This window comes from Malania oleifera, chromosome 9 (genome assembly GCF_029873635.1).
Source record: "Malania oleifera isolate guangnan ecotype guangnan chromosome 9, ASM2987363v1, whole genome shotgun sequence".
NCBI lineage: Eukaryota > Viridiplantae > Streptophyta > Magnoliopsida > Santalales > Ximeniaceae > Malania > Malania oleifera.
In genome coordinates, this window is record NC_080425.1 from 9,519,193 (window position 1) to 9,543,759 (window position 24,567).

The window sequence follows — 24,567 nt, forward strand, 5'->3', positions numbered from 1 at the left end:
TGAGGGGAGGGTTGGTGTCTTTTTGACAAATCTCAGGAAAGGTTTATGACATTTTTAAAATATTAGGGAGATGTTCGTGATATTTTTGAAACTTTAGGCGAGGTCTTTGTCTTTTTATTAAACCTCACGAGAGGTGAGTGTCTTTTGCTAAAATAATTACACTTTTATGAGTATGTAGTAAAATTATTATAATACTCATTAACTGAAATGCATAATAGATAATAAATGTGATAAAAAAAATATTGGAATGAGATAGTGAGTAATGATTTAATAGTTTTTAAAATTATGCGAGGAAAGTGTCCTTAGTTGGATTAATTGATAGAAAAGGAAGGGCTAAATCATTCACAAGCGGCTCGAAACCTCAGTTTGATAAAAGTTTGTTCAGACCCATTCATTATAAATGAGAAATTTGGAAATCCAATTTTACAGTTTGTTTAATAATCAAACCAAACTTAAATATGAATGATTTTAACTTATCTCGACTCATGAGTTGCGGAATTATAAGATTGGTTTGAACTTATTTAATAAGTTTAGATTAAACTCATTTATGAGCTAATTTACAAATATTCATAATATTTTTGTGTAAGGATGCATTTTGTTCGAAAAATAGCTAGATGTTAAGTATATTTTGGTCCCATAAAATTGACTTACATAAAAAAATCTCACGGTATGTTTCATGAGGGTGTAAACAAAATTTTTATTTAATTCATAAAAAATTTACACGCTTGAGCAATTTTTTTTTAAATTTATTATAATATCTAATTTTGTTCTCAAAACAAATATGATAATATTAGAGTCCATAATCTCAATAATTTTTTAAAAAAAAATTCTAGAAAATAAACCTTTTCTGAACCCTTAATCGATGATAAAAATCTTTTTTAAGTAAAAAAATTTAATTACTTAAAGCCCTTTTCAAATTTATTGACAAAAACAAATGTGATTACGCCACCGCCTTATTAAAGTTATCAATCACACTCTTCCACGTATTTTTATTTATTTATTGCGGCTTTTCTTATTTCTAGATTCATCCAACCTCGTGCTAACTCATCCCACGTGTCTAGCTCCTACTGGCTAGGCTCGCAGCCTACTAACGCCCCCATGCGTACACGGCGCAAGATAGCCACACCGTCATCGTCCCAATCGTGACGCACTCTAACCAACCCCGAGTGGTTCGACACGTGGCAGAACCCCGATTACTCAGCCACGTGTTGGTGCCTAACAAATGGTCGTGCAATCCCGCGGAGCATCCGATCCCCCCCGATCCACGCGTCGAAGCACGTGTCGCGATCTGGTTTTTTAAAATTTTCTTTTAGCCCATTGCTTACTACATCCGCAGCTTTAAAATAAGAGCCGTACTAGCGTCCGTTTCCGACGTACCATCCCCTCGAACGAGCACCGTCCGATCAATCACAGAACCGCAGATCAAGGAGCGCGCCAATCCAACGGCGGAGAGAGGTCCAAGTCGTTCTCGGCCATAGAGTTACGAACACGTAATTGGCGCTAAGTGAAAAATCTACGCCCCGAAAAAGCAGCGCATTTAAAAAAGAGATAAAAATTTAAATTCAATTCTTGAAAGAGGAGAGAGAAAGAGAGAGAGTAGAGCCTAGAGAGAGAGAGACGTTGCGGGAAGAAAGGAATAGCAGAGAAAGAAAGAGACAGAGAGAGAGAGAGGGCAGAGGGGTTTGGGCTTCTGGGGAGTGTTGTTTGTGCGCGTGTTTCAGGTGCGTGTGAATTTTTTGAGAAGGAATGGAAGTTCTTGAGGGGGTTTGAGGAGAGATGGATAGGGGCAATCGGGCATGGTGACGGTGTGCTTAGAGGAGGAGATTTGGAGGATGAGAAATCACAAGCTACGGACTGTGAGAGAGCTCTACGATGCTACTGATGAGGTTTTGGAGCCGAAGGCATGTCACCATTTGCCTCTCTCTTTAAAATCTCACACTTTCTATTGTACTTGGGCCATTGTGTTCTGAATTAAATTGAATTGCTTAATTGTGTTTTGAATTGATTGCTTCTGTGTTATTGGATGATAGCTTGGTATTTCGAAGTTTGATTTTTCTTTGAATTTATGCTGCAATTGTACCCTTCTGTGTTCTCAGCTTCCGGTTTTATTTGAGAATTTTCATTCTGAAACCTTCAGCAATGGGAATTCTTATATACTGATGATTACTGAACAGCGCCTCTCTCTCTCTCTCTCTCTCCACGGATGCTCATATGACAGGAGTAGCTATCGGAAATGTTGATAAGATAACTCCATTGGGTTTTTCAGTTGTTCGTATGATCATATCTCGGGTGCCATGATGGGATTGCAATTCCTTTCGACGCTTGTTGATTCCTTTGGTACTCATTAATGAGGCAAAATTCAAGATACAATTACTTCTACTGGAGAGCAGTAAAATTCACCAAATCGGATCCTACTTCCAAGTTCCAACATATATATTCGTCTAGTTTGAACATCAATTTTTTTTTTTTTTGCATGAATTGTTACTCTCTGACACAAATATAAGTGCTAATGAGTTCCAGTTTTCACGGTCATTCGACATCCATAGGAGCTTTTGCTCTTGGTTTACTTTGTTCAAACTTCCAAATTTTTTAGGGTCATATTTGTCCAAGTGAGTTTCGAAAAATATTCAGATATTCAATATTTATCTTTTCTTGAAAGCATATATCATATTCAATATGTTGTCATCATCTTGTATGTAATATTTGCAATGGAATATTGGTCTGTGTGCAGTTATTGTTTTGATGAAAAAATCTGATGGCTTGCATTGTCAACATTTATTTTTCCACTTATTTATGAACCATCAAAAATTTTATTGATAGAAAGAATGTAGGAGGAGTAGACTAAGACATCCTCCTAAGGGGGAAAAAAAATCCAGAAAAGACTAGAAAACAATTAGAATAAAACACCCTTCCAATCTCACTAAAGATCTGAAAAGAGCGTCCCTTTAAAATAGCCTGCTGCAACAACAACAACAACAACAACAACAAAAATCAAGCCTTAGTCCCACTAAGTGAGGTCGGCCATATGAATCCTTTTTCGCCAATTTATGCGATCATGAACCATTTCTTTTGATAGATTCAAGGATATTAAATCCTTACTCACTATCTCCTCCCAAGTTATTTTAGGTCTACCCTTACCCCTTCTACTACCCTCCATGGTAACTAAGTCACTCTTCTTCACACGTGCACTATATGGCCTACGTTGCAAGTGTCCATACCATCTGAGTCGTCCCTCCCTTATCTTACCTTTTATAGGAGTTACACCTAACTTACCACGAATATGTTCATTCCTTAATTTATCTTTCAATGTTATACCACTCATCCATCTAAGCATTCTCATCTCGGCAACTTTTACTTTTTGGATATTATGTTTTTTCATCGCTCAACATTTTGATCCATATAGCATAGCTGGTCTTATAGCTGTCCTATAAAACTTCCCTTTCAATTTTAAGGGTATTCTACGATCACATAGCACACTTGAAGCACTTCTCCATTTTACCCAACCTGCTTTAACTCTATGCATTACATCATTTTCAATTTTTCCATCAGCTTGCATAATAGATCTAAGGTATCGAAGTCTACAAGTACTATTTATTTCTTCATCATCAAGTTTAACTTTGTCTCCAATATTCCTCCTATTATTACTAAAATTACATTTCATATATTCTAATTTATTTCTACTTATCCTAAAGCCTCTAGATTCCAAAGCTTCTCTCCATAATTCTAACTCAACATCTAATTGACGAAACAACCTGCTGCAAAAGACCATAAAGCAGCTAAACACTGAATCTTTTCCCATAGCAAAGAACCTGAATTCTTCTTCCCGGAGAAAATAGGAGCATTCCTTACAAATACAAAAACTGCAAAGATGCAGCAAGTTTACAAAACAAACCATTTCCATTCTTCCCACCCCATAAAATAGATATGTAATAATCTCTATCGGACAAACCCAGTGCTTGCAAAAACACTCAACAACTTATTTCAAATTCGTCAAGAGAAATAGTAGTGCAAAAATAGAAGCAATGCAAATTTGAGCTTTCAAAATACAAGAAACAAACATTTGGTGGTAATTCCTTCAAAGGCATCCTACTCTGTAACTAATTGTTGCTGTTACTACTTGTTTTTGCCATCTTTGTGCACCCCCTTGTAGCGTGGTGATAATCGCCCAGTTAAGGAAATACCCGAGGGATTAGAATGGAAAGTTGACTAGGTGAGGCAAATCACTTGTTGCCTAGTTGTTTTAGCAACTAAATGGAGGATTACTTAGATGAGGTGTAAAACAAACATTGCCCAGGAAAGGGAAAAGTTGCATAGGGAATTAAAATGTGGAATTGCCACAATCAATTCCTTATCAAGTAATACTCACACATTTTATTCTCCTGGGTGAATGCTGTCTTACCCATCAAAGCAACAGTAAATTACGAGGTTTAGGCGAATCTCTTATCACCCAGATGACCCAGGAATCAAAAGTAGCCACCCATCTTACAGAGGCTGTACAGTCATCAGGCGACAATGGTCAATTGCTTAGGAGGTCACCTAGTCACTAGGTGACAAGGCAAGCAATCATTGAGCGTGGCATGTGAGAGTCAACTATAATAATTGGACCTTTAATCCTTAGAAACTGTCCTAATTTGTGATTTACTTTTAATGCTTTGAATCTATAACTTGTACCATAGCTATGTTTTGGGCACTATTTGGGATCAATTGTAAATAAGTTTGGATTGGAGATGGCATAAATATGTGTTTAGTTTCATTTGTAAAGGACCCTCACAATTCAAACAAATTAAATATGTCAGTACAATAGTTCACTGCTAGAATAGACCCTTGTGCCTTTTATGTTTTATCCCTCTCTCTCTCTCTCTCTCTCTGTGTGTCGTTACCTCACTCTCATCTCCCTTTAATTTGCTTCTTCTTTATTTTCGCCTCTCTTTTAATATGAGTCCTTTCACCTTCCCCATTTTGTCCCCTATTCTACGATTTCTACAACTTTTATGATTCTCTCTCACTCCTTATTTCATAGGGCACCCCTTGTAAAATAGGGTAACTACTCGTACACCTTTGATGGGAGCTAGGATAACAATTCCATTTTACTCATCTCATCATCGTCAATCCACGACCACCACCACTTCAAAAGGTGGTTGATTTTTTATCAAACACAACCGAATTGTGACATGGATAATTATATTGGAAAACCAATTGCGTAGAATGATTTTTACAATTCTTTTGACATATCTGCTGCTTTTTGGAGGGGCAGAGATTGGAAGAGACCAGTCAGTGATGGTGTATGCAAACTGTTGTTAGATGTAATGTGTAATTAAAGAAATGAATCTTATATAATCATTATTTGAAAGACTACAATGTCAAATGGTTAATGTGAGGAATGAAAATTCAGAAGATGAAAAAGAAGACAATGTAGCATAATCAGTGACTTTAAAGATTCAAAACAAAAGCCTATATAAAATCTCATGCAGGGCTAGAGTTTTTTGTTGAATAGGATTCTTCAAATGCTTGAGTCGCTACTCTATTAGCTCTTTTCATCTTGTACGGGTGTTTATGTGGGCATATAGGTTGAATAAAAAGGGTGTCCTTGAGCCACAAGGCTTCCTGCTTTGTGAGTGTAGGGGGAGGGTTGTCACAGTGTGCATAGCTTTACCCTTGCTTTAATGTAGAGAAGCTGTTTCATTGAATTGTGTTGTTGGGGATGTGGGAGCACTAGGTTGCGTGTTTAAGTTTCTTCTCAGTTAGTTTGTACATGTCACTGCCTGGAGTTGGCTTGTTGACCACCACTCTGCCTCTATCCATAATGGTGTATAATGCTATTTAAGCATCACGAGTTTTGTTGGTAGTTGTGCTCTTGCATAACTAGTTGGAGAGAACAAGAATTTCTTTCACTATATGCAATGTTTTAAAAGGTGATGGTGTAAGTCAAGCCGTTTTTTTTTTTTTAACTCCTAATGAGTGCATCTCAAGGTGTTGAGGCCATAAGCCATGCCATATATTTTGATTATTTTCAAATTTCTATATATATTTTTAAATAGCAGAGTAATTGGAAATACAATTAATGAAAAATAAAATATCTTTCTTATCTACTTATGGGTAATTTTGTGCTTACAGACTTAAAATAATTCTTCTAATTTGAGAGATAACTATACTCCATACAATATTGTTTTCATGGCCTAAATCCCAAAGCTATAAAATAATGAGAAGAGCAAGAAAAATAGGAGAACAAGAATGAAGTGCAAGACAATAAAACATTAAAGTGATAAGATCCAACTAATGATGAAAAATAATTATATAAGAAAATTTTATTTTCATGACCATTTTTATTGTCTACAATTGTCTTGGATCAAGTTGGGTTAAGTTGGTAATTAGTATACTGTCCACAAAATTCAAAAGTTTTGTGTGTTTGGGATGTTGTTTTGTCCAAAATTCGATGAAGGCTTTAAGAATTAGTTTTTTTGAAATAATATTTCCTTATATTTCAATTTTTAAATAGTTTTCTTTCAATTATTCTTTTGAAGCCTTGATTTGAGGGGGTTGTAGGGAAATTAACACGAAATTCCCAAAAGCTTGTGAGAAACAAAATAGAGAAAAAGACACGCCAAAAGAAAAAATAATCACATGCATAAGACATTATTTACGTGGTTTGGAAATTTTTGCCTACGTCTATAGAGTTGCAGAGATTTTACTATTATCAAGAAAAAAATACAGAGTGCGACAGTACAGTTTTTCCTCTCTCAAAACTGCGTAAAAAAAAAAGCCCTAATCACCAAAACAACGGTTTCTATATATATCCTGCGCACAGGATTCACAATGGGCTACAAAACAGGTCAAAAAAATTTTTCCAGGGGGTGTTGGCCCCGGACCCCCAGGAGGCTTGTCCATGAGCGCTACAGCTTAGTCCATGAGTGCTACGACTTAGACCAATCTCCCATTAAAAAACCATGTAACATTATTTCGGGTCGGGTCATCATCTGGATCAAACACAACTAGGCTCCACAAAGCCCAACAAGGGTGTCCTTGCATTGTGATGGGATATCCATATAATCTTAAAAATTTTGAAGTTTGATCTTGGAAGGGGGGAGCTGATGTTTTATTCCTTGTCAATCTGATTTCTTAAATATTTTTATTGAATTCAAAAGTAGGTTATTTTCTTATTTATGAGGAAAATCTTATGAAAATGGTTTTACATGTAAATAAGTTGTTTGTTCTGCTATTGAACCTCATTGAAACTCTGTGCTCCTTAATGAATAGGTTTCTTTTGAGGTGTACACCTCATCAAAAAGGCACATGGGGTGTATGCCTTTGGTGCTTAATGGCCTAATGGACATGCCTCACAAGCAAAAGAGCACATCTTTTGGACAATAACTTTTCCTAATGTGCCGCAAGATAGTCTTGCCTTGCTCATGTCAATGCATGCTTGAAAACACTTGGAAAAATCACTACTTGTTATGTGTTTTAGTTGACGACTATATTTGATGCATGTAATTTCCATGATAAACAACTTTGTTCTTAGAATCAATGTTTAAAAAGGCTCAATCAAGGCTCACCTCAAGGCAAAGCATGCCTAAAACGCCTTGAGGCTCAATTTAAAATACCAAATTCCAAAAAAGGCTAACACATTACAGCTGAGATTGCACATTTGAACATAAGGCACACCTTTTGCGCCTTTTTATTTGAGGCTTACGCGTTTTGGGGGTGTGATTCCCATGTTAGACTTGGCTAGAAATCTTATCTACATGTTAATATAAAAGGAATGTCATAATATGTTTTGATTTCTAAAACTCTTGTACCTCAACTTTTCCAAAATAATTGAGAGTTGTATATGAGATTATGAAAATAATTTGAGCTTTGTAATATTATAGCTATTTCTTGCCATGATTCACGCCATGAATTCAAGTTAGCAATTTTTTAATGGCCAACAAGTAGTTTTCTAGGTATATTAGTTATTTTACATTATATTTTTGATTTTTTTTCTTTAATTAAAAAAATATATGTAATTTATTTATATATTTTTATGTAAAAATAAAAATTTTAAAAACCTTATGCCCCAACGCCTCAAAGGCTTACACCTCACTTCTTAAGGGTCAAAACACCTCACCTTATGCCTTCGCCTTTTAAAACATTGATTAGAATGAAAATGATAGGTTAATTATTTATGTTACATAAAGAGATTTCATTGAGTTAGAATTATGGAGAGAAGCTTTGGAATCTAGAGGCTTTAAGATAAGTAGAAATAAAACAGAATATATGAAATGTTATTTTAGTAATGATAGGAGGAATATTGGAGACAAAGTTAAACTTGATGATGAAGAAATAAATAGTACTTGTAGATTTCGATACCTTGGATCTATTATGCAAGCTGAAGGAGAAATTGAAGATGATGTAATGCATAGAGTTAAAGCAGGTTGGGTAAAATGGAGAAGTTCTTCAAGTGTTCTATGTGATCGTAGAATACCCTTAAAATTGAAAGGGAAGTTTTATAGGACAGCTATAAGACCAGCTATGCTATATGGATCAGAATGTTGGGCGACGAAGAAACATAATATCCAAAAAGTAAAAGTTGCCGAGATGAGGATGCTTAGATGGATGAGTGGTATAACATTAAAAGATAAATTAAGGAATGAACATATTCGTGGTAAGTTAGGTGTAGCTTCTATAGAAGATAAGATAAGGGAAGGACGACTTAGATGGTATGGACACTTGCAACGTAGGCCTTATAGTGCACCTGTGAGGAAGAGTGACTTAGTTACTGTGGGAGGCAGTAGAAGGGGTAGGGGTAGACCTAAAATAACTTGAGAGGAGATAGTGAGTAAGGATTTAATGTCTCTGAATCTATCAAAAGAAATGGTCCATGATCGCATAAATTGGCGGAAAAGGATTCATATAGCCGACCCCACTTAGTGGGACTAAGGCTTGGTTTTGTTGTTGTTGTTGTTGTTGTAAAGAGATTTCAGCTAGAGGGTGGGACTTGGATCAACTGTAGGGTTGCTCCTTTGTGATGGGTTGGTCATCGGTTTCGAGTCGAAGGAAATAGATTCTTTGCATAAAATCAGGGGTAAGGCTGCTTGCACTGGACGATACTCCCCCTATCCTCGAAAAGTGGGGAGCCTTATGGCCTGAGGACGCCCTTTTTTTATAAGAGAACTTCAGCTCAAGTGAATTTTTTCCCCAAGTGCGGGTGATGAGGTACCCGTGCCAAATGATTGTAGGGTTGAATATAAATTTGTGCTTGACCTTAAATTTAAGAAGAAAAATAATAATAATAAAAAAATAGAGTGAAATTGGGTTATGGGGGGGGGGGGGTGTTTGGGGTTGTGGGGACTAGTGTAGTAGCTTGAGGTAAATTAATATCCAGTTTTTAGAGATAAAAAGGGATAAGTTCTTGGTCAGGCTTTACATGATCGCTAAGTGTGTAAGGTCTTTTAAGCTTTTAGCATTGACACACATGGGTGGTGCTTTTGGAAGTGAAAAGAGAATAGGAGATGTTTGCCTATGTTTAAATCACAATGCTAGAGTGGGCAGCTTTGAATTCTAAAATTAGGTTGCATGTGGAGGGGGTTATTAAGAGGGGAGGGGAGATTTGTTGCAAACAAATAGATGTTTTGGAGAGGGCACATAGTGGAGAACTAGCAATTCCCAAGAAGGTTAAATGTGGATTGTAGCAGGTTAAGGTGTTTTGATGGCATAAGGATTCGTTGAGGAAGGGGGGTGGGTGGGTGTTAATTTCTCAAGTGTTAGAGATTCCCCTTGAAGAATAAGTAGTGTATTTATAGGAGAGAGGGAAAATGGTGTAAGATGTTGTCCTCCTAATAATAGAATGACATCTCACATCTCAATTAGTGCAAAAAATTGATAGATTTTTAACCAGTCATGACTCATGGTAAGGAAGAAAATGAAAGGAAACACATCTCATGAATGACATGTGGACGCTTGAGCAGCTTAAGAAAAGGCTAAGGGGTAGAGAGTCCCATTAGCGTATCCTGTTCAAGCCAACAAGATGAGACTCTCTAGAGCATGCTAGAACCAAGATTGCTAGAGACCCTGCCACGTGTCTTTATGACCAATCCCAGCGAGCACCACCAATCTTTACCTCCTGCAAGAATACAAATATAATACAATTAATAATTAATTTAATTATTAGGTACATGCAAGTTTGACATTGGTCAATTCCACAATCTAGGTAAAGAGGTAATTTTACGCATTTACAGAGCTATGGAGACTGAAGTAGGATATTCATTTAATTTATATATTTCTTGAATTACAATTGGTCCTACATTGAAATTAATGGTTCCATGGGAACATACAGGTTCGTGCTTTTTTGAATCAACTAAGCATGTATGCTTAGTTGGCTTTAAACCCCAAAAGCGTCCCATGGCTGTGAAAGGAAACAGTTTATGTTTCTAGTGTAATGGGTCAAGTCATGTATGTATGCATGTATGTATATATAAATAAATGTATTTATATATGGAAATTGCAGGCTGTAAATAGGCAAACACTTAAAGGAGTACTAGCCCTGCAGCTTTGTTCGACGCATGCTAATGATAGGAAAAGGGGAGGATATTATGACTTAATGTGTCAAGTTAATGTTGCCGAAAACCACATTAAATATCAAATTTGAGTCTAATAATCCTAGTTCAAAGCATGGTCTTGTATAAAACTGGCATTTTCCTTTTAATAATGAGACTTAAGAATGCATAATTGGTGCCTCACATAAAATATCTCGTCCAAAAGAGGAAAGACATTAAGAAAAGGAAATTGATGTTCTTCCACTAGTGTGAATATGATAAAAGAGGATAGGTAAAGCAGACTAAGTGCGCATAGAACACGTTGCCACTAGTGTAAAAAACATGTTGCCGCTAGTGCGAAAAACACGTTGCCCCCTTAAGATTCTAAAAAACGGAAGATGAGGCTTCTGCCTGGCTCTTTTCACACCATTAAAGCTCTCTGATCTTATAAGTTTCCTGTTCTTTTCTTTCCCATGGCTCACGCTATTTAGGGCATTCTGGACTTCACCACTACTGTGAGATTTTGGAACCAGAGGCACGCAGCTGTTTGTCACTCCTCTCTTACTCTCTATCTCTACAATCTTTCAGTCTTCCTGATTTCTCTATACTTTATTAATTGGGGTTTGCGAACCATTTCTTATTTTCAATTGAATGCTACCCCCACCTGTCTCTCCCTCTCCCTCCCCCCCCCCTCTCTCTCTCTATATATATATATGTGTGTGTGTGTGTGTGTGTGTGTGTGTATGTATGCTATTTGTTCCTGATTGTGTATATGGTTCTTTTGTGTTTTGGTTTTTGAATTGTGTACTTTTTTATTTGTAAACGATGTCATAAATTTCAAACTTAGATTGATCTTTCGGGTGAAACAGTCGTGTAAGATTGACCATTTTGTTCGAAGTTTGGGTTTTGTTGGCAACTGCACATTGATTTGGTTGGGGATCCTAATAGGAATTAAGGTTTTCTACAAACAAACTTAATTATTTCCTAGTTTTCTGGTTTTTTAATTTCTAGGGGTTTTTTTATTAGGACTAAATACAATGAGACTTGTTCATGAAGGCCCAAATTTGGAAGTGGAATAAATGCTGGCTAAAAATTTCTGGTGCTGTTGGTGTGGCCTAAGTTCTCACACTATCTCACAGAACCATGAGAGCAATTCAGAAAATGAAGCTATCAAAAAAAAATCTGGAAAATGAAGACAATGTTAATTACTAATACTCTTATCATTAATTTTTAGGAGGAACCGAATACATAAAAAGAGATCAATACAAATCTGTTCTTAATTTTCTCTCCAGATTTTATCCAAGATGAAATGGTTTATTTATTAGAAGCCAAGATATCAGTAAATGACAAAAGTTCCTCTAAATCCTGTGATAACATTCCCAACTTCTTCTTTAATATCAAGCTGACACCAAATTGTGAAGGGTGGCCAGAATCATGCTGATTTATTATTTTTCTGTTTTTTAGACATCTCTTCTTGGATAAATTTTGTTATTATAATTTAATTAGTTTTTTTTAAATGCTTCTTGGGTTTGATTGTGAAGTTTTTCATGCTTTAATTTTGCTAATTTAAGCACGTGAGTGCTACAACTGAAATTGATGGGAATGGCTATATGCTTTGTAACCATAATTCCATTCTTCTTATATTCAATGTGGAAAAAGAAAGAATATAGCTCTGATTTTATATGGAAGTATGTTCTAAAGCAAACTTCCCCCCCGGGGAAAAAAATAGAAAATATTATTGTGGCACTGTTTTGTTTGATGCTGTATGGTGGGAATTTAAGCCCTTTCTACTCAATTTATGGTTTGGAGACCTCTCATGGAATGGCTTAGGGCTTACTGTTTGGCGTATTATGCTTATATATTCACTTGATGATGATCAAAGGTGTCCTGCCTTTGATCATGGACACATTTATTTAGATGGAAATTTCTTTGATGGAAAAAAGCTTTTTGCTATGCTTTTGGAATTTTATACCTAATTCGTCATAAATTTATAATGGTAATATCTATATTATACTATTTTGATTTTAGGAGAAGAGTTGTATTGATTATGGCTTGTTTTTTAGATTTCACCAGTCTTGCATGGGGGTTGTCGCATACAAGGGCCTCAAGATGAGCCATGCTGTGCTGTTGAGACAAATATGGTGAGAAAATGTCTGGTTTTAGTTGTCTTTCTATAATAATTGGTATCTGATTCTGGTTGACTTCATATCCTTTTGATTATGAGTTTTTAGACTATTCTGGAATTCCAGCACTCAGTTCTACTAAATGGAAGTGACTCTTGTTTCGGGGGTTCCATGCTGATTTTTCTTTTATGACTATTCTTCTATGGGTTTTAGTCTGCTGAAAGAGACTTAATGGCTGTTCCTGAATGGTATTGATAAAGGCTCTTTCTTGCTAAAGAATATATGACTCTATAATGGAAACCTGAAAATTGTACTGATGGATGCACTAATAAGAGGCTTGCAGATACTGCAATTGATTCTGCAACTAAATAATTTGTAATTATTGTTGTTATATGCACACACGCACATACCTATGTCATATGCATCTATACATACATACATACATACATGCACACATACACATGCATATCTAAATCTATATGCATGCAAGCATGGATGCATGTGTATTAGTCAAGCACTTGTGTGTGTAACAAAATTACCATCTGTTTGGGTAATTTTGGTTGCTGTTGATTTTGTTGATTTTAGGCTTTCTCCATTTAAAAAATTTCCTTCAAATATTTGTATTTTTGTTATTGGGGTTATAGTGTTTTATATTGACACCTTCTGTCTTTTCAATATATTCATATTAGGGATCATTTGAAGTTGAACACACGCATGGTAGCTGTTTTTCTAATGAGAAATTTCATGTGAGAGCTGAACCTGGGACATGCAATCTGTACTCCATCCCTTGCTCATCCTGTATGCATCTCAATCAAATGACATCGCAAATAGGAACAATGGCTAGCGAGTTTCTGAAAGAAGCCTGTCAGGGAAAGACACCTAGTCACTGCTATTTTCATGATACTGGCCTATTATCTCCTTCTAAAAGCAGTGTATGCAATGATAGGCAGCATGCAAGTAGTGAAACAAGCAACCTTCTCAGTGTGTGTTCAAGTCATGATCCATTCTCTGAAAACGCAGAAAGTAAAGCTACTGTGAGGCATTTGGATATGCCTGAAGACATGAAGATGCTTAGTAATGTGACTACTGGAAACCCTGTTGCAAAAAATCATGGTGTTTTGGAATCCCATGATTCACATAGCTTTCATGGTCATGAGTGCCATGGTGATAGCATCTCATGCATCAGTGCTTCTGATGGTGGAAATGTGATGATTTCTGATCATAATGGTGAAACACAGCGGAAGAATTTGCCATGTGGTTCTGCTTCAGTTAACAGTTTATCTGTAGAACTTTCTGGAAAAGCAGTGAGTGGATGCCCTGCTTCAAAACTGGGTAGTGGTCATTGCAAAGTAGAAGCACTGCAACCAGCTGCCATTTTTCCCAACAAATCAGACCCATCAGAGGTTACTTCCTTAAGGGATCTCTATGCTGTTGCTAGCTCACTAATGGTATGGAACCTTAACTCATTTTCCCTTGGTGCTAAATAGCATTCTTTTCTACTTGTTGTCTAGAGTTTTACAGATAATTCTTATGTTTGTGTCCAGGAACCTTCTGAGTCTTCCATGGAACCAGTGGGATCATCATTGGCAAAATTGGAAGCCAACAGTGTGGATGGCCACAAGCATAATGCTTGTGAAAATGAGCCTGAACCTGTGGAGCCTACGCATGAAGCTGTGAAATGTTCTGATGAAGATGGATCTCTTGAAAAATTAAGTTCTTTGATTGAGGTATGCAGAGTGCAGGATCCCCCATTGCAATCGCACCTCGTTGGCCATCCTGTCAGTTTGGATATTGTGGAGGATGAAGTATGTGCATTCCCTCATTTTTTTAAAAAAGTTTTTATTTATTCATTTATTCATTTTTTATGTGTTTTGTTGCATTGGATGCTTGGAATTTATGACATTCACAGAAGGTCATGTTTTAAAAGTGGAGTCCATTATAGGATCAGATCAACAACGACAAAATATTTCCTTCTATTCTTGTAGTAGATATTAATTGGGGTTTGGTATTGATGAGGACAAAATGTTTCCTTCTATGCCCATGCGAGATGTAGATTGGGTCTTGATAGTGCTGTTGCATGTGTTGTTTTTAATGTGTAATACTGTCATGATTTTATAGAAAGCCTATGGAGTATTCATATTGTGCTGCTCTTATCTTCATTTGGAAAATTGAATCATGATTTCAATTACTTGCCACATAATTTAAAAATAAAATTAATTTTGTTGTTGTTGTTGTTGTTTTGATTTATTTATTTATTTTAATTCTCGACTTCTTATTCATGATCCATGTCATCTTGGTTTATTATACTATAATAAACTTTTAAGAGTCCTACATTCATGTTCTTCAGTTCGAACCATGGAAATTGAGTTGCTGATTTTATCATTCTTGATCCTGTAGCATTCTTTTGGATCTAACTCCCATTAAGATTTTCTGGTCAGTATTCGTCATTTACTACTATTAAGAATACAGGATCCTGCACTAACAGACCTGGAAAGGAAAAAGAATCTTGCACTAACAGTTGACAACCATGATTCCAATGAGTCACGATTTTCCTGCTCCTCCTCTCCATCCCCATTGGCAAATGAAATTGAATCCGTCAGTGCATCAGGGGTGGGTGACCCAAGTGCAGGAACAATGATACAAAGAGATAGAATCAATAAATCAATGGCAACATTGGTATTAAAAAAATTCTGCCCATTGATCGAAAAATACATAGTTTTGATCCTATTATCTTAGACTCTATTAGTCAACAGGTTCAGTACCCTCAAAAGCTCGTCCTATTTCTTTCCGTCTGCATCAACCAAAAAATAGGAAAAAAGATCATCTGTTTAAGTTTCTTTCATAATCTCTCTGTAGGTCTTCCTTTCCAAGCCTCTCCTTATCGAAGCTACTGCAGTTTGTACCTATCATAGCTGCTGCACAATCCTAAGCATTTCCTCCTCCTCCACCTCCTCCTCCTCCTCTTCTTCTATCTCCTTTTTATGTATAGGTTTAGGGTGTGTTTGCGTTGAGTTGAGTCGACACAATGGGATACTTAAACTCAACTACGTCGAAAATTTTAAGCTTGAGACTTGACTTGAACTCAATCTATCTCAAAATTGTTAACTCAAACTCAACTCGGATGCAAATTCTTAAAACTCAAGCTCAACTTGTTTAAGTTATAAATTAATATTAAATAAGAGTATAAAATATATGTTATATGACTTATATGATAAAAAATAATTAAATTAAAAATCTCAATTAGGCTTGCGAGTAATATTACAAAGCTCAAAGTCGACTCATTAAGATACTTGAGTAACTCGAACTCGACTCAAACTCAAGTAGAATCGAGTCAAGTTGAGTTAGAGAGTGAGTCAAGTCCAAGTATCTCTAGTAAGCTTGACTCACTTACACCCCTGTGTAGGTTAAATAAAATGGGCAATTACATTTATAATACCTTAAATTCTCTCCCTTGCAATTTCCAACTTGCTGTTAATTGGGAAATTTTCCCTCTCCTAAAATAAGTTGATTGACTTGCATGGAAAATTGAGCATATTTTCCGACTTCTATAGAAAAATTGAGCATATTTTTCTTTTCATATCAGAGTACAAGCAAGAAATCTGTTAGGGTGTCTTTGTTACCAATAAGTGAGATTCTTAGGATTGCTTTAGTTAAGATTCAAAGAGATTCTTAGGACTGCTTTAGTTTTAGACTCAAAGCTATTATAAATTTCTTGCTGTGCTATATCTGAATACAATTTCTAATCGCTTTGATGTGTTTCATGTTTTAATTTTAGAATTCATTGCTCACTTTTTTATTTGGGCATATTTACTTAAATGAAAAATCTGTTGCCACCTTTTGTTTCTCCTTTTTTATTGTCTTATGTTTGTAATTGTAGTTCCTCCTTTATTTTTTAATACTTCTTTATAACTTTTGGTATAGGCTAAAATAATTTTTATAATTAAAAAAGTTTCCCAATTTTTTTTGGACTTTTGAACTCATAGATTATATGATCAAGTTTCACTCTCTCCAGTAGTATGTTTATGTTTCATAGAAGTTTGCAATATTCTGTTAGATCTTATGGTTTGAAAAAAGCTTCTTCAGTCCAGTTTATAATTACTTTTTGAATTTTGAATGTGTTGATATTATTTAGAATTGTTTTGTTGAACAGTTCTTATTTTTCCCTTCAATTTTGATTTCAGTAATTACTAAAATGGTCTACTTTTTGCGCATGAGAATCCAGGGATTTCAACGGTAACCCTTTTGATTAGCAATGTGTTTCTGAGTCCTCTTTGTTATTTTAGTTTTTGAAAACTTAAAGGATTATTGTGCATTAATATCCATGGATTTCAACTTAAAATCTGTTGGTTAACAACTTATCCCTCTAGTTATTCTTTATTTTAATTTTAAAAACTATCATGTTTATACTACTTAACAAAGCCTTAATCTCAACGACTTGGGGTTTGCAATCTGAATCCCTTTACTGCCATATGAACTATCTAGGTTGTGCGCGTGTGGTTTTATTCTTTATACTTTTTTTTTTTTCCTGTTGAGCTCTTTTGAAAATAATTTCGACAGTTCTATTGGAAACTCATCCCACTCCTAACTTGCTACTCAAGTATGGGTTCCGTTTGATGACAAGTGAACGCGATTGGTGCGGGGAAAAATTTAAATTTTGTTTATGAAATTTTTAATATTTTGGCTGCATTTTTCTTGGAGTGTCAAATATTGTATGGACCCAAAATTGACTGGAAAGCTGGGCATGAGATGAACTTTCAATCCAGCAATCAACATCATTTTTGTGGCCTCATCTTATTTATAATGTCTTTCCTCTCTCTCTTAACTTGTAGTTGTTTTTTAATCATTCCTTTTGTCCTTTTGGGTGCCTTTGGCTTGAACCATGTTCTTGTATGGTGATGGATTTATGAATCTCACTTTGTACATCTCCACATCATCATGTGTATTTGGAGAAATAAAATGGAATTCAAGCAACTTTTAGAGGCAAGTGTTTTGTTTTATCATATCTATATAATTTGGTGATGCCATATTGTCATTGTTGCATCATTAGAATGTATCTTTTATGATGTTGTGCTATATGTTTTACTCATTTGATCACCTACATTCTCTCACATATAGTTCTTTCTGTTTTTCTGTTTTTTGTTTCTTTTTTAAATCATCCTGTGGAATAACATTGGTTTCATTGGTAAACAGGTAAAAGTTTGTGATATTTGTGGGGATGTAGGTCGGGAAGCATATCTTGCTGTCTGTAGCAAGTGCAATGATGGGGCAGAGCACATGTGAGTCCTTTGTGTCATTTTTTGTATTTGGTTTTTTTTTTTTCCAAAATTTATTTTACAGACAGCTTGTGAATACATTTCTTGGAAAGTGATATTTAATATATTGCTTTCTGTCAACCAGTTACTGCATGCGTGTAAAGATGGAAAAAGTTCCTGATGGTGATTGGATTTGTGAAGAATGCACGCTTGAGTATAAAACTGAAAAGCAGAAGCCAGATAAAATCGAAAAAGTAATAGGAGCTTCCATAGGATCATCCATAATTGAAACATGTAATTCTGATTCTAAGATTTCTACAAGAGTGGATGTCAAAGATTCAAATGTTGAGAAAAGCATAGAAAACAAAGTTAATTTTATTTCTCAACTATCTGCCAAGAGACCTGCGGATAATTTAGAAGCCACCTCAGTGACAAAAAAAAGAGCTTTTGAAACAACTGATAGAACACCGAGGAGATTGAGCCCTCGCGGAAAAGGTTTCTTGTCCAGGGATTTTTCATCAAAAAAATTGGGTAAGTGGAAATAAAGAAAGTCCATCTGATATGCACTTTAAGTAACGACTCTTATAGTAGTTTGGAAAATTCCCTACTATTTCAGGTTATAATTCTCCAAGTGTTCAACCACGGCTTCAGACATCACCTGGTAAATACCAGTTACATAATTTTTGATCCGTAAATTTTACTTTACGCATGAGGAAGAAGCTTTCTGTTGTTTGTTAGGGTTTGCTTTCTAGTTTATTGTTGAAATCTATGAACTTCAAATTTTTTTTTTTGGCTTTTCAGGTGCTCCCTCCAAGTCAAATACAGTTAAGGTTCTTGATTCAAAAATGAAAGTTCAACTACCAAAGGAAGACATTAGAAAGATAAAAATCATCAGTGATAGTGCTACCACTGACAGGAAAAAGGAGGGCGTTGTCAGAATGATGAGCAAATCTTTGTCATTTAATGGTGCCAGGTCTACCACTGGCAGAAAAGAGGATGGCTTGGTTAGAATGATGAGTAAATCTTTGTCATTTAACAGTGCCAGGTCACGCTGTCCAAATGCGACTGATGCAAAAGTTAAGATGCTTTCTCCGAAGTCATATAATTTTGAGGATTTGAAGAGATTAAGACTTGGAAAAGGAAAGAATTCAGTTCGGATGAAGAATTCATGTAAGCTAGATCATCCTCCTGCAAGTTCTGCAATGGTTGGTTCTGTTTCTTCTGCATTAAAGGCAGACAAGAAAATTGCATCTCATCATGAAACTAAGTCACTGGTTTCTTCTGGAAGCAATTTGCGGGGTCGGGAGGCTGTTCCTAGTCATGGAACTTCTAATTCATTAAAATTATCTGCTCATCTTCCTCATAGAGGTTCAAAGCTTTCACATGACATGGGTAAGATTTTAATTTTCATTGTTAATTATGGTTGTATACGTTGCTGCTCTGCTTTATTTACAGATTTTTATATTCCTTTTTTTTCTCTCTTTTATGCTGATAATTTATCTTGTGTTTGGTAGCTGGATCTGGAGTGAAGAGCAAGTCCTCATTTTCACTGAAAGCAGTTGGTGCTCCCCCTTCTACTAGTTGCCTTGATTCTTCTCACAAACCGAAGCCAAGAAAAGTTCTTTCTAAGAATGAATTGCCCAAAAAGCGGAACCGTCCAACCCAAACTGATGGTTTATCCATGCCAATCCTCAATTTGAAGGGCAGAATTGCTTCAAAAGATCGATTTTCTTCGAACACAATTTGCTGTCCTTCTGGTGCAACAAATGAAGAGCAAGGTAGAGATGTCAATGTTGTTAGACGGAATGCTGAGGCCTCCACAGAATCAGTATTTGCTACCAAAGCAACGAAGTCTAATGCTGATATTCCATTCGCAGCAAAGTCTGATGCTGAAGCCTTCACAGAATCAGCATTTACTACCAAAGCAACGAAGTCTAATGCTGATATTCCTTTGGCAGCAAAGTTTGATGCTGAGATTCCTTCTTCTGAAGAGCATTATGGCAGAAGCTTTCCTAGACTTGCTTCTATGATGGCTGTTCCAGAGATTGATTACATATGGCAGTATGATTTTTCACATTTCTTGAAGTTCCTTTCTCAGTTTATTGAGGATTGTCTGTTTCACCTAAATACACGCTGTGTGTTTTGGGAGTGCCTTTTGCTCAAGTATTTGTCATATCTTGCAGGGGCGGATTTGAGATGAAGACGCATGGAAAGCTTCCAGGTTTTTGTGACAGGATTCAAGCACATTTGTCAACTTGTGCGTCACCAAAAGTGCTTGAAGTAGTGGAGAAGTTTCCTTGCAGGGTCCTTCTGGAGGAAGTATCTCGCATTAGCACATGGCCAATCCAGTTCTCAGAAAATTGTGCTACAGAAGATAACATTGCCCTGTACTTCTTTGCGGAAGATTTTGAGAGGTTTGTTTTGGAATATTTGTTTTTGCTTGCATAATTAAAATGGATACCTCTTTTCAAGGTTTGTTTACTTTTCCATGTGTTTCTTGTGTAGCTATGGGAGAAACTATAAGAGCTTGTTGGAATGCATGATTAAGAATGATTTAGCTCTCAAAGGAAATGTTGATGGGATTGAGCTGCTGATATTCTCATCAAACCTGCTTCCTGAAAAATCCCAGCGTAAGATGATCTTTCCATGGTCCAAGTGTTTCATTGTGAAAGTACACATGCCAGCATGCGTGCACAAGCACATGTGCATACATGATGCATTGATTTGGAGGTTACACGTGTCTGCATATACTTTTTTGCTGATATATATCATATATTTGCAGGTTGGAATAATTTGTATTTCTTATGGGGTGTGTTTAAAGCAAGGAGAACAAATTACCCAGAACAAAATTCTTCGCCAAAAATGATATTTGCCTCCGGCTTTGATGGGACACTCATGGATAAAAACACTGATGATGATGCACAGGGGGCATCAAGTTATGCTGCCTCGCAGGAATTGCCATCTTTTTCTTCCGGAAGAATAGATGCAATAAGTGAACCCAAAGTCTTTTCTCCTAATAAGAAGCTTTCAGATTTGCACAAAAATTTTGGTCAGCAACCAATCAGAGTTGATGCTATTTCGTTGTCAAGTCTGGCAGTGAGAACTGAGCCATTCCCATCATTTATGAATATGCAATGCACAAGCACACCCCTGGTAATGCTTGCGTTTATATTTTAGCATTTATGAGACATGATTTCTTTGCTGCTGTTGCGTTTTCCTCAAATAGTCAGCAATTATTGCTATTTAAATGATAGACATTTATCATTTGCATAATAGGGGAAAACCTAGCATCTGTGGAAGCCATATAGTTAGATGAGTTAAGAGGGCATCTAGATTTTACATTTTGTCTGTTGAAATTTCCTCTTTGCATTTGTGCGATCCCAGAGTTGTGGGTAGCACCAAATTAGTTATCTGAATAAGAATATATTTCAATGTCGTCAGATTCACCCATTTAGGGGGGAGGGGGTGGTTTAAATGCGCTAGCATTGATGCCTAATCTCAATCATCTACTAGTTGTTCTCTCAAAGTAGCTTAGTCATTAGGATGCCGACTGCTATTTTTGATTTTTAAGTTCTTTAAGTAGGAAAATTAAACAATTAATACTATTATTGTAACTTAGAAATCACATAATTGGTAAGTCCAATTTCCAAGAAATTCTGAAAATGATATGGTGAATACTAATTATTCTCTGTGTGTGTGTGTGTGTGTGTATGTTTAGTCGTACACACAAATTTGATTTCTTCTTCGACGATTTTTTCTTTGTGATACTTGTGATGGATGTTGTAATGCTTTACTGATGATATTGCCTTGCAACAAATTGATTGTTGTCAAGTGTACATTGCTTATATGGTCTAAAAATCAGGCATCAGCCTTTATGACATGAGGCGAGTACCTTATTAGATTGGTCTACATTTCTTGGGATTCCAAGTATCATCTGAATGCTTTTTGCTTCAAACGAGCTTGCCAAGCACCAAAGTAATTTGACGATGAATTTTGGCTGTGTTTGAATTGATTCCAGATTAGCAGTATTGATAGCCTGTGTGTGTCCCTTTTTTTTTTTTTTTGGTGTTTTGGAGAGAGAGAGGGGGGAGGGTGCACTTTGGAGTATACTCGTGCTGGCAACAATGGCAGTATCAATGCTCTTTCTGAATTGTTATTCTCTTAAAGGACCATCAAGAGAACAGAAAGAAGAGAGTTGATTCTTCCTTTCTTTGTAGTTTTGGAGAGCATTTTTCTTCTCATTTTTAGTAAGTCTGGTAATATTATTGTGCATGTGTCATATACCATATATTTCTTGCAGGAACCATCTAAGGATCCTGTGACAAGGAAGGGAGGATACACACCGTGCCTGCATACTGGTAGCAACAATGACAAGGATTGTGGTGTGGTTGATGTAGGAAGGGAATGTAAGAAGATGAAGAGCTTCCATGGAACACGTGAACATGATGACATTGAAGGCATAATTTGCTCGAGTGGTGGACTTTCCTCCGGGATGGTTAGTATTGATCCTAGTTCCCCCGTTAAGGATCAGAGATACCATGCAGCTTGCGGTGTGGAGATTATTCAGAACTCAAGAACCACCAGTAGCTGTAGCTCTCTAACTTCTGTCGATCGAAGCTTGCTGGATGATGGGTGGGGGGAAAAGTATGCACATTCGCAGTTGAAAGCCCATCTAGCGGATGATGAGGGCCAGATGGGATCTCCAGCTCTAAATCTCGAGCTTTCACTGGGGAGTGAAGAAACATCCATGAAAAGGGGAGTCTTGCCTTCTTTTTCTCAGATGATGGACAAGAAAAGTAACCGAGAAAAATGGCCAGCATTGTCATACACAAATAATGATGCTGATCGTGGTGACAAGCTCTCGGACTCGCTCTCTCTTTCTCTAGCATTGCCTCGGTGACGGCTTTTAGAACTGTTGCACTGTAAATAGTATAGCTGGCCTGACATGGATATGTTTTGGGTGTATAAAAAAGGATCTGGCAACGTTGATCTTTATAGTTTATACAGAACCAGTTTTCCATCTTCCAACCGAAGCAGTTTTTCTTTGTTCTTGTTTGTTGCAGATTAATGCAGGACATGAGATCTATGTTCATCAAGGATTGTGATACCTCTTTCTTGGGCATGTGTAAGAAAATTCTCTTTATTTGTTTTGTGCTTTTAGGAATTAATTTTAAAAAAATTAAAAATAATTCTAAATAAAACAATTGTTAAGTCAAACTCAACTTATCATTTTTATGGGGAAAAAAAAATCAGTGTTAAAAAACAACGAGATGAGTGGTTAACTTCTTATATGAAGAGATCTTTGCAATTTTTTGTTTATTGAACTTCTTGTAATTACCCATCCATATTTAAATCTACTTTATTTGAAAAATATAAAAGTCACAGCATGTGAAAGTAGGAGACATGTCAATATGCCGAGTTGTCATGGGTAGAACACTTCACACCTTGTGATGGCCGTTCAATACTAGTTAAAGCCCTTTTATTTAATTAACAATCCAAAAGTACATAGTGGTTCAAAACAAGAGCGCATTCACAACCATCGAATACAAAGCAAGCGGAAGCAGTAATGTAACGTTCTGAACCCGAAATTGGGGTCTAGAGTGTCACTTTTAAATAACTAAAATCTCTGATACCACAATTGTCATATGATTCGAACCCAATGGGGTCGAGGATGAGACTTTCCATAATTTAGTCCCAAAATAAGCCACGGAAATAAATTAAACTTCAAATGCTATACCAGAGTACTAACCATCACAAACATAAAGATATCTCTAAGTAATAATATTACATCCCAAGGAAATATAAAAACGAAGTTAATTTAGTCCATACAAACCACTTCCTCTAAACTATAATTTTTAATCCCTTCCCAAAGCTCTCTAAGCTTGATTTCCTGTAGGTCCTGAAAAGTTGAAATGTTTATTGGAGTGAGACACTTCTTAGTAAGCAGGAATAAATTATCATCAGTGTGTGGCTAACATGAGTTAGTGTGGACAAAAAATATAACTATTAATTTAACTTTAAGGAAATTGCATTTAAAAATTGTAACTCACGCCTATATAATTAGATATACATACTTTTCATTCAATTCATAAAATTCGGCCCATACTTGGCCCCATTTATATAATTTACATATTTGCATAAAGAACCTTCCTTATTGGACTCATCGACATGTTTTACCCCTATGACGGATTGTACAGTCCGTAGACTGGACTTAGCTTGGCTGATCGACTAAAGGTAAATCAAATTATCTTGTCTATGAGTCAAATTTGCCTACTTCAACCTGGTTCGGACTCCAGGAGGGTACACAACCCTTCTCTGGCCAAATCGACTCTCCCTTACCAACACTTTCTCACCAGTGTGGTTGCACTAAAACTTCCTTTCTATAGCTACGATACCGAGCTTTCATAACATCTAGTCCCTTAGGGTTTATATACCATATAACAATTTACATAGTAAAAACCGTAACATGATCTCATTTTCACAATTTGGTATAAACCGTCATATTCATAAATTTGTATAAAACTTGTCATATTATAACTCGGTATAAAAATTGTCATATCATAACTTGGTATAAAAACCGTCATTTCATAAATCCACATTATTCTTAACAATTTCTGAGATCAGTATAAAGCCATATCCTTCACTATATAATACCATAAAAACCATCCAATTTAATTATGCAGA

The 24,567-nt window shown here is 36.1% G+C and overlaps 1 protein-coding gene across 4 annotated transcripts; it reads left to right on the plus strand.

Annotated features, from left to right (window-relative positions):
- The first annotated feature begins 1,562 nt into the window (after positions 1 to 1,562).
- Positions 1,563 to 23,005, plus strand: LOC131164501 (uncharacterized). 4 transcript variants are annotated; one of them, XM_058121749.1, is made up of 13 exons: positions 1,563 to 1,901; positions 12,572 to 12,649; positions 13,321 to 14,079; positions 14,176 to 14,436; positions 17,822 to 17,907; positions 18,029 to 18,414; positions 18,500 to 18,544; positions 18,685 to 19,275; positions 19,398 to 19,944; positions 20,067 to 20,297; positions 20,389 to 20,513; positions 20,666 to 21,036; positions 22,184 to 23,005. In XM_058121749.1, the coding sequence occupies exons 1-13, from the start codon at positions 1,797 to 1,799 to the stop codon at positions 22,781 to 22,783; spliced, it is 4,185 nt and encodes a 1,394-aa protein (XP_057977732.1). In that variant the 5' UTR covers positions 1,563 to 1,796; the 3' UTR covers positions 22,784 to 23,005. The 4 variants fall into 4 exon arrangements, with proteins under 4 accessions (XP_057977732.1, XP_057977733.1, XP_057977734.1 ...); XM_058121750.1 differs by lacking the exon at positions 1,563 to 1,901 and adding an exon at positions 10,929 to 11,053; XM_058121751.1 differs by lacking the exon at positions 1,563 to 1,901 and adding an exon at positions 10,931 to 11,043.
- Positions 23,006 to 24,567: the final 1,562 nt, after the last annotated feature.